Source organism: Biomphalaria glabrata, chromosome 1 (genome assembly GCF_947242115.1).
Source record: "Biomphalaria glabrata chromosome 1, xgBioGlab47.1, whole genome shotgun sequence".
NCBI classification, from domain to species: domain Eukaryota; kingdom Metazoa; phylum Mollusca; class Gastropoda; family Planorbidae; genus Biomphalaria; species Biomphalaria glabrata.
In genome coordinates, this window is record NC_074711.1 from 11,160,984 (window position 1) to 11,170,680 (window position 9,697).

At 36.6% G+C, this 9,697-nt stretch overlaps 2 protein-coding genes across 14 annotated transcripts in view; one reads left to right on the plus strand and one right to left on the minus strand.

The window, feature by feature from the left end:
- LOC106071145 (A-kinase anchor protein 13-like) overlaps positions 1-1,187 on the minus strand; it is a 160,546-nt gene extending 159,359 nt beyond the window's left edge. For 7 of the 9 annotated variants that reach the window (XM_056021542.1, XM_056021596.1, XM_056021591.1 and 4 more), the window contains exon 1: positions 1,091-1,186. In XM_056021542.1, coding sequence (XP_055877517.1) covers positions 1,091-1,109 — 19 coding nt within the window. In that variant the 5' untranslated portion in view covers positions 1,110-1,186. Of the gene's footprint in view, positions 1-1,090 lie in introns of all 9 variants that reach the window. The other 2 variants (XM_056021580.1, XM_056021552.1) reach the window with 2 other exon arrangements.
- LOC106078517 (dynein light chain Tctex-type 5-like) lies at positions 1,151-9,299 on the plus strand. 5 transcript variants are annotated; one of them, XM_056021705.1, is made up of 6 exons: positions 1,151-1,254; positions 3,246-3,330; positions 6,047-6,161; positions 6,946-7,254; positions 8,140-8,250; positions 9,047-9,299. In XM_056021705.1, the coding sequence occupies exons 3-6, from the start codon at positions 6,123-6,125 to the stop codon at positions 9,236-9,238; spliced, it is 651 nt and encodes a 216-aa protein (XP_055877680.1). In that variant the 5' UTR covers positions 1,151-1,254; positions 3,246-3,330; positions 6,047-6,122; the 3' UTR covers positions 9,239-9,299. The 5 variants fall into 5 exon arrangements, with proteins under 5 accessions (XP_055877680.1, XP_055877663.1, XP_055877691.1 ...); XM_056021688.1 differs by lacking the exons at positions 1,151-1,254; positions 3,246-3,330 and adding an exon at positions 4,183-4,250; XM_056021711.1 differs by lacking the exons at positions 1,151-1,254; positions 3,246-3,330 and adding an exon at positions 4,218-4,250 and having other exon boundaries at positions 6,050-6,161.
- Positions 9,300-9,697: the final 398 nt, after the last annotated feature.

Sequence of the window (9,697 nt, forward strand, 5' to 3'; positions counted from 1 at the left end):
CCTATGCATGTTCCTAGGTCAATCTAGTCATGCATGTTAATCAATGACTTAAATTCTGCCAAGTTATTGCTTTTCCTGGCTGACTCAGGCAACCCATTCCATGCTCTAATAGCACTAGTCACTAGGGAAGTAGGAGCATTTGTACAAATTTGTCCATGCAAATATGGTACAAAGAATGTGCCTTTATCTTTGTGTCTTTCTGAATATTTTATTAGGTTTGGGGTTTGTATTTGATAATTATGGTTCTGTATTTTATGTATAATTAATTGCTACTTTACTTTTAAGTCTTCTATAAGATCCTGAAGGGTTTCTAAATTTAGTGATTTTACTAGGTCATCTAGGTGACTAGGTGTTACTTCTTACTCTAATCGAAGGTGAATACAGTTATTCGTTTGTTATAAATTACATTGCTCTATTTAGTATTTGCTCTAGATCTAGTTTCTTTGTGTTTTCTTGAGTTGTGGGATCCCAAACAGAGGATGCTTATAATTCTAATAATTCTATTAGTATTATAATTATTGGCCTAACCAAGGTTATTAAACATAGATTATTATAGTGACTGCCAATTGTCCCATTATTAAGTATTATTAAGTAATTATTAAGTAATCCATACTTATATAGCACTTATAATTTAATTTATATAGTAGGTTATTTAATAGTAATACTATTTAAATTAAAATAAAAAAACATTTTTTAGTTTTATATATATTCTTTTTTTGTTGTAAATGTCTTTTAATGAACCCTAATGCTTGATTTTTTAAAATAGTTTCATCAATATGGGGATTCCATGATAGTTTTTCATTTAATATAACAACTCGATCTAGTCTAAGTGTTGACAGTGACAATGACACTGTCACTGTGTTAGACAGTCACATCACAAAATGCGGCTCAGTCTCAGTGATGACCCAAATACTCGCCTAACTCGGTCTCCTACGTCTTGACTAGCACTAGGCTGACTTAGAATATTTCGACTTCAACTAAAATAAGTAAATCTCAGATTACTCTATTTTTTAATATGAATATGACAGTATTCTTTAATAGGTAGACCAGAGAAGAAAGAATTTTAAATTGATAATGTTTTAAAAATTACCTTTGTCATTGATAATCATCCACTACAAAAAGTATGTATATTTATGGTTTCCGCTTGCAGGTGAGTCACTCAATCTTCACTATTGAAGATAGCAACAGTGGGCTACTCCAATAATATGGCCGAAAAAAAAAAGTGACGTCAACTGAAAAGAAATCTAGGCTAGTGTGAGTTGTCAATTGTTACAGTTTCAGCTAGAGATGGGAATCGAACCCATCTTTTAAGATTCGGTTCGGTAAGATGTTTGGATTCGGTTCGGCTAGATGTCGAGTATAGTTTGGGTTCGGTTCGGTCAGATCTAAAGTTCTGGTTCGGTTCGATGTTATGAAATTAGCAAAAACATATGTAGCCTACATCACAGTACATGTAATAATGTTCAGCTTAATTTATTAATTCAAACTGGGCTAAACGTTATTCAGCCTGCGGGTCATTTTAATTTCCGACACTAGTGTTGCGGGCCACATAACAGAAAAGAAATAAAAACATTAAACAATGATGCATTTTTATTAGAAATTCGTTGAGATATTACTTAAACTTATTCATGGTTTGTAGGAAGTTTATCCAGAACCAACTTCTGAAAAAAATGCTGCATTGATTAGACACCAAGTCGAAGCACTAAATCTAGATGTTTGTCTTTGAAGCGATTAGGCCACATTGGTTTCGCCCCTTTTCACCTGCTAAATGATTAATTGCAATTTCGTTTAGAAGGCGCTTATATCAGTTATTACATGCGAGATCAACTTGTTGAGTTAATTTAGATATGACGTGATGTGATTCCACAACCAAGAGGGGTCCTTTAGTTGAGACACTTGCTTTCATTTCTCCGCCATAAAAATTTCAGTGTCATGTCTCATATAAAAAAAATGTTTTAGAACCTTTCCTCTGTTTAACCAACGCACTTCACTGTAAAATAAAACGTCTTCAAATTCTGACTCTATTTCTGTCAGAACATTTTTAGAAGTATTGTGCTCCAACGCTTGAAATGTAAAAAAAAAAATTACAGTTCTAAACACATCATCACATAGTCATGGTTCAATACCTTGCCATTTGACTTGACACTTTCCTAATAACTCTTGCTGCCAGTCCCCTATGACATTTAGCCATACTTCTGGCGGTATCAGTAGTCACTCCCAAAAATTTCTTCCCGAGAAGAAAAACATCCTCCATGATGTCTGAAATTTCTATGAACAGGTATTTGCCAGTGGTAGCTATCTTTTCTGTAATTTTAAAATTGTTTTTTTTTACCGTGAATAAGTACCAAGAGCTGAGCGATTTCAAATATATCGGCGGCTATAGAAAATATGTCAAACTCTTCTGCTCTATCTCTTAGTTTGAAATAGAGATTTTTAATTGTCATGCTAAAAAGGCTGGCTGCTTCAAATGCATTCTTATATACATGACACATTTCCTCCATCACTGATAGTGACCCACTTTTTACGCATTCACCGACGAAAAAAGCTGCAATTCACTACTTAAAATGTGAGCAACTTACTACGGTTTCATTTTCTTGTCCCTTCTTGAAAAATATTGTCGTCAATATGCCTAGGCCAGTGTTTCACAACCTTTTTCCTTAACGGAACACTTAGCACATTCAGAGTATTTAGCGGAACACTTTGTTTTTTATGTTTTAGAGAGAGTAATTAACGTGGTAATTGATCATTTCAGTAGTTCGTTGAACTCTAGGGTTCCGCGGAACACAGTTTGGGAAACACTGCTCTAAGCGTTACTTAGCAATCTTTTCTTCGCGGCTAAAACTAAGTATGCCGCCATATTTGTTTGTTTTTTTTTTATTTCATAATACAGTTTAACATTACGTTCTATGGAAACAGCAACCCTATAAGGCCTACTAATCAAACATATTGGCTTATTTTCAAGTCCAACAAAAAAAAAAACGAAAGATTTGTCCACTTTTCCTGGCACATTCCAAATACAGAGTCTAAATATGTAATAGATTTAGACTAACAATAATATATCTATGCGATTAGAAATACTTTTACCAACTGCTTTTGTGTAGCGAAATTTCATGCTTTTAGCTTTCTCAATGCGCTATAATCTTATCACTTGTCTGGACCAGTTAGGAAAAAGGGGGGGGGGGGGGGAGGGTATCTGTGTGAAGATTACTGTGATAGCTTTTTAAATGCATTTTTTTTTTTTAAAGTTGTACGACGAATTCGAACTCGAGGGCTAAAGTCTCCTCAAGCCAATACACTAACCACTGTGCCAGCGAAGTGCTTCTGAGAATAGTAAGTTTCATAGCTATGTATTGTTAGTTGCGCTATGACCAAGTTCTCTACACAAAGTATAAAGGGGACTAATTTAACTTATACCACCACATCTGTCAATTACAATTTCTTTCCCTTGTTTGATACCAAACAATGTAAGGCACATTTCTTATTCAATACGCTAGAAGAAATTCATACAAGTATTCCCTCTTCCCTAGTGCCATTATAGAATGGAATGGGTTGCCTGAATCAGCCAGGAAATCCAACGACTTAGCAGAGTTAAAGTCATTGATTAACATGCATGACTAGATTGACACATGAATTGCGTAGGACGAAATTGTCTTCTTTTTTAAAGTAACGTCTGTAACATATAAGATAAGATTAATTACCGATAATTAATTTACTAATTGGTTAATTTTTGTTTATTGACTCTTGTTTTGTCAGGTACTAGAAATAATTGTGCAAAATTTCAACTTGATCCGAGATATGGTGTTGGAGAAAGAACGTGTACAAAAATTGTACCAGACAGACAGACAGAGAGACAGACAGACATAACAGAGTGAGTTGATAGTTTACAAATAATTAGAAAAAAAAATATTAAAAAATTAGAAAGACTAGGACAAATTCGTACAATTGCTCCTTCTTCCCTAGTGCCTTTAGAGAACGAAATGGGTTACCTGAATCCGCCAGGAAAACCAAAGACTTAGCAGAGTTAAAGTCATTGATTAAAATCACTTACACACGAAGTAACGTCTGTAATTTATAAGATAAGATATAAACTTTCTAAAAACCAATAACAATTGCACCTTGTAGCTGCACACTAGATCTAGATCTTAATGTAATAATAGGGTTTTTCCAAATGTATTCACCCCTTGCCATTGAACTGTACTGAAAGGGAAGAAGAAAAGTTTACGCATGGTTTACGTTATAAAATTACTCTGGTAGGTTAATTAGAAAGTATAGACTTATAGATATCATATTTTCTTGTCTATTTCTACTTTGACAAGGAACGCTTTAATTTATTAGGCAGCTCCTGTATCATTGTAATTTAAATGTTAGAACTGTACTACGGTGTAGCTGATGGTCTGTTGTTTACGACAAGTGAAGGCGAAGCCGAAGGTATTCTGTTTGAAGTGTTTCTAAAAATTGCATTGAATTGCATCTACTTAATGCAGAGTTTCTCACATTTTTACCGTGCGGCCTGCCACCATTACCTATCCCTTATTTTGCTGGACCACACAAGATCTATTGACCGTCTTTCTCCATTCCTCTCTATCTTTTGCCTTTGATACAATCTCTTTCAACGACAGGCCCGTCTATTCTTTAGCTTGTGTTCCCTTCGCTTTCTGTCTGCCACTTCTTTTTTTTTTCCTGGTAATGTTCCCTGAAGGAAGGTTTTTGCCTGCCATGAGGACCTTGTGATATGGCATCAAAGGGCTATATATGGCATAGAGTTTTAGTTTGCGTTAGTTGACACTAGTTAGCAGGGTCATTGTGGGTCCAATCGCTGTACTAATCCTGTCTCTAATATCTTCTTTTGTGATGCGGTCTATTGTCTGTGATAAAAAAAAAAGGACTTCCTTCGGACCAATGGGGCAGATGATGTAAAGGTCCTCTGTTTCTGTGGACCCCGTTTAACGAGGGTGTCATGTGGCCAGCACAACGACCAACCGCCTTTACTTTTCCACAACTAATGTCAGGTACCCATTAGAGCTGGGTGGACCCAGTGGTGCCTTAAAATCCCGAAATTGGAGTTTTCACCCAAGATTCGAACCCTGATCCATCGGTTTGGAAGCCGAGCGTTTTACCACTCAGCCATCGCGCCTCCTTTGTATGTGATACCTAAATGAAGAAAATGACTATTTCTTCTTCTTCTTCGTTCTCATTGTTATGTTGGAGTGTTCAGATGACTAGACCAATACATGAGATGAACTGCGCAGTGGTTTCCAAATCAGGGAGCTCTCCGTGTAGTTTTCTTTCTATTGGGGTGTTTTGGGGCCAGTGTCTTATTCGGGCCTCTTGCAGAGCAGTTTTGGAGGACGTGGTCGGCATTCTCTGGTGATACTCCACATGGGCAGATTTCACTGGTTCCAATTTTGAGCTTCCGGTACATGTGTTGTCGCATTCTGTTGTGTCCGGTCCTGAGTCGAAAGATTAGAAGTTGGTCTTGTCGGGATAGCTTATAGTAAGCGTCATCTTTCTTGTGATTTGGATGAGAGCTCGTCCATCTCTCATTTATTTTATTTACAATTAATTTCTTCATTTCTTCTGGATAGAGTGCAGAGTTTATTTGTGAATTAGTTCTCCCACTCTTAGCGAGTGTGTCAGCCTTATCATGATTCCTCTTATATTAAAAACCTCAGAACAGCACTTACAAAGCTCAACAACAACAGCAAAAAAACAAAAAAACTGTTATTCAATGGATACCAGCTCATATACAACTAGAAGGAAATGAGAAGGATGACTATTTAAATTTCGTATTTATTTAGAGCAGTTGGAGGTGGCTTAGACTACACATTTAGTAGGCCTAATGTTGATGCCTTTTGTTTTATTTTTTTTCTGACTATTTCACTGATTAAAAGGATAACTTCCTAAATAAGTCTAAAAGAAATGTGTCAAGATTCACAACAATCTTAAGCTTCAACGTCTAAGTGCATCAGTTGGCCCATAAGTCGTTCTTTGTATTTAAAGATTATACAAGTCTATTCTAATAACAATTTCTTTTTCACCATTTCAGTAGATTGAGAAACCGCTGAGCGTAACTTACAGAGTATTGGAAAATTTAAGAACTAATTAAACAAGTCTTTTCAAAAATGAGTCAAGAACCCGATGCCTCTGATAAGGATTTTCTAGTAAGTTTCCTGTTGGTGATGTCTCAATTTAACTGGCTATTTTTATTGCTTGAGTTAACAGTAAATTTACTAAAGTAGTTCCCGAATCTACAATCATATTTGACCCTTTCTTAGAATATTCCTTTCTTGCCGGCCAGTGCATTTGTTAACAAAACAACAGGTGATGGTCTCAATTTGAAGTTTCGCTGGACAGCTAGATAATAACTGTCATTTCTGACCTAGGCCTACTTGACAAATGTATTGGAAAGAATGTGCAGTCAAGCGGGACAATTTTTATTGGCGATTTTCCTACATGGCGGAAAAAGTCTAAATAGCGAGCTTTTTTGGTGTATCCGGTGTATAAAATAAAGGAAGTGTTGTTAAGCTAGGCTTTTTTTTAAATGTATATCATAATTTTTGTGCACTTTTTAGTATCTGCAGAATAAAATATTCTAACTAATCTTAATGTGAACTAAGAAAGGGGCAATAACGGAGATTTGAGAAGAAGATCGTCTACCATGCATTGAGATATTGTAAACATTCTAGCTCAATTCTTTTTTCTTTTGTTTAGTTGGCATCAGTACGTTCACTTTAGCATTCTTGGCATTGTTCAGTTTATCGCGAAAATCTCCATTAGCCATTTTGATAAATCATGAAACGCAATCGAGAGGGGGGAAATCAACTGTCTATGTTGAAAAAAAAAGGTTGACGACTTATAATGACCCTAGGATTACCATGTCAGTGTAAAAAAAAAAGGTTGACTTGATTTAAGGATAAGCCACTATGCGACATTTCTATTTATCAGATGATTCGGTATTTGTCTGATAATGTCGTCGTGCCTGATCTTCGGAAAGAAACGACTGGCGACAGAGATGATCAAGAGGACGATGTCGAGGATGACGATGACACCTTGTTTAACTTGAACCAGAATTTGGGCAAAGACAAAACCAACTGCCACACGTCCATTGAAGAACATGTGGTATTCCTGAACGAGCGGAGCAAGTCGTCCACAACGATGGTCAGGCGACACAGTTCAATGACCAGGAAGAAACAGTTCATGGAGAACACATACAGGATGGAGCCAAAGCCTGGTCAATATTTTATCTGGTGGAAGGTAGGTTGGACTGGTCAGTATTTTATCTGGTGGAGGATTTAATTGACTGGTCAGTATTTTATCTGGTGGAGGATTTGGTTGACTGGTCAATAGTTTATCTTGTGGAGAATTTGATTGACTGGTCAATAGTTTATCTGGTGAAAGGTATGATGGACTGGTCAATATTTTATCTGGTGGAAGGTATGTTAGACTGGTCAGTATTTTATCTGGTGGAGGATTTGATTGACTGGTCAATAGTTTATCTGCTGAAAGGTATGTGTGACTGGTCAATATTTTATCTGGTGGAAGGTATGTTAGACTGGCCAATATTTTATCTGGTGGAGGATTAGATTGACTGGTCACTAATTATCTGGTGGAGGATTTGATTGACTGGTCAATAGTTTATCTTTTGAAAGGTATGTGTAACTGGTCGATATTTTATTTGGTGGAAGGTGTGTGGGAGTGGTCAATACTTTTTATGGTGGAGGATTTGATTGACTGGTCAACAGTTTATCTGGTATGGAGTTGTTTGTCTGGTGGAAGGTTTGTGTGACGTTTATCTGGTGGAAGGTTTGTATGACTTTGTTTATCTGGCAGAAGTTTTGTATGGCAAACATTAGTTTGGAGAAGAGTTTGTCGAACAAAAGATGTTCTGTGGAAAATTTGGAACCACAAAAGCAAAACCTGTGAAAGTTGTGTGCGGTGGCAGTGATCAATCTGTGGGGAGTTAGACTAACAAAAACTGATCATGTGATGCACGGAGTGGCAAATATTTTATTTGGTTGAAGGTTTGAGTGACAATAATTCAGTTAGTGTAGGGTAGCATAAGGTACACAGACAGTGATTAAGTAGATCTAGAAAGTATTGTGTGCCAGTTAAAAGTTCATGTCTTTGATATAACGTTAGGTAAGGAATGCCATCAACAAGCTGCTGACGCCTGTCTTCGACAACTTAAAATACGACGCCAAGATAGCACCAACTCTGTGCAAGACTATTTCTAGCAAATGTGTTAGTCTGGTAAGTAGTCTCGGAAAAGTGAATATGTTCGTCTGGTACGTAGTCTCAGAAAAGTGAATGTGTTAGTCTGGTACGTAGTCTCAGAAAAGTGAATGTGTTAGTCTGGTACGTAGTCTCAGAAAAGTGAATGTGTTAGTCTGGTAAGTAGTCTCGGGAAAGTGAATGTGTTAGTCAGGTAAGTAGTCTCGGGAAAGTGAATGTGTTAGTCAGGTAAGTAGTCTCGGGAAAGTGAATGTGTTAGTCAGGTAAGTAGTCTCGGGAAAGTGAATGTGTTAGTCTTGGAAAGTGAATGGCTAAATAAAAAGTTGAGATTATCTCGCACCTCAGAAAAACAATTCCATCGTAATCTTGATTGACTGGTAAGCACAGAATTGTTTTGTACACATTTACTATGGGCCCCTGATCTTAATCAATGAGATCTGGAAACATCCAAGGAATAATAGATGGGATAAAGCCCTCTCATGTACCGCTCCTCATTTCGTGTTCAGTCTTATTGATAGTTACATACATCTGCTTGCAATCTTTTCTGAAGACGTCTTTTATTTGGCCATTACAAGTTAGAGGCAGATCTAGATCTAGGTTGCTCATTTCTAGCTACCTACAGTATTTTGCTTAACAGTAATTACACAGAAGGTTTGATAAGTGCTCTTTGATGTCTGACCTATATATGTAATTTGATAAACATTTGATGATTCCTTCCACATCTAAGGAGTCAAGTCGCCCCTCCCTCCCCCCCCCCCCCGCTTGCGATCTACTCAGCGAAAAATTTGATTTTAAACTTTCTTTCCCGGACCAGATCAGACGACGCTTTGATTATCCCCGCTATCGTTTTGTGTGTCACGTGACCTTGGTGCAGCTACGTCGACAGGGGATTATCATCAGTGACCGCAGCCTGTGGAACACAGCAGTGGACAACTATGCAGTATGTCTGTTCAAAAACAGAACAGCAGTGTGTGTGGTGACACTGCATGGAATTTATATGGAGTAGAGCATACACATTTGGAATAACAATCTCAGCATAGTGAGATTAACTTATCTCACCATAAAAACTATCTATCTTATCTTACCATAAAAAAAAAGACTATTTTATTTACAGTCCAAACATGGGATTTTTAATCTTTAAAGAACTTTTTTTTTCCAATGTAAAATTAGTTATTTTTTTAAGTCTTCCAGTCCAAACAATAACTTTTGTTACATCACATCAAATTGAAAGTAACATTTTTTTTGTGTGTGTCTAATAATCCAGAGCATAATATCTTGTTCAGCCTTTACTGAGAAGAAACTACTCTCACCATGTAGGCCCATGTTTTGAATGAAACACATGCAAAAAATATTTGATTTCAAATTTACTTTCAATCAAGTTGTACATTTTGTTGAACTGTACCTTGCATGTGAGTGAAACAAAAAAAACAAATGATGCATATTGTAGTCAAATCTATTAAAAGCT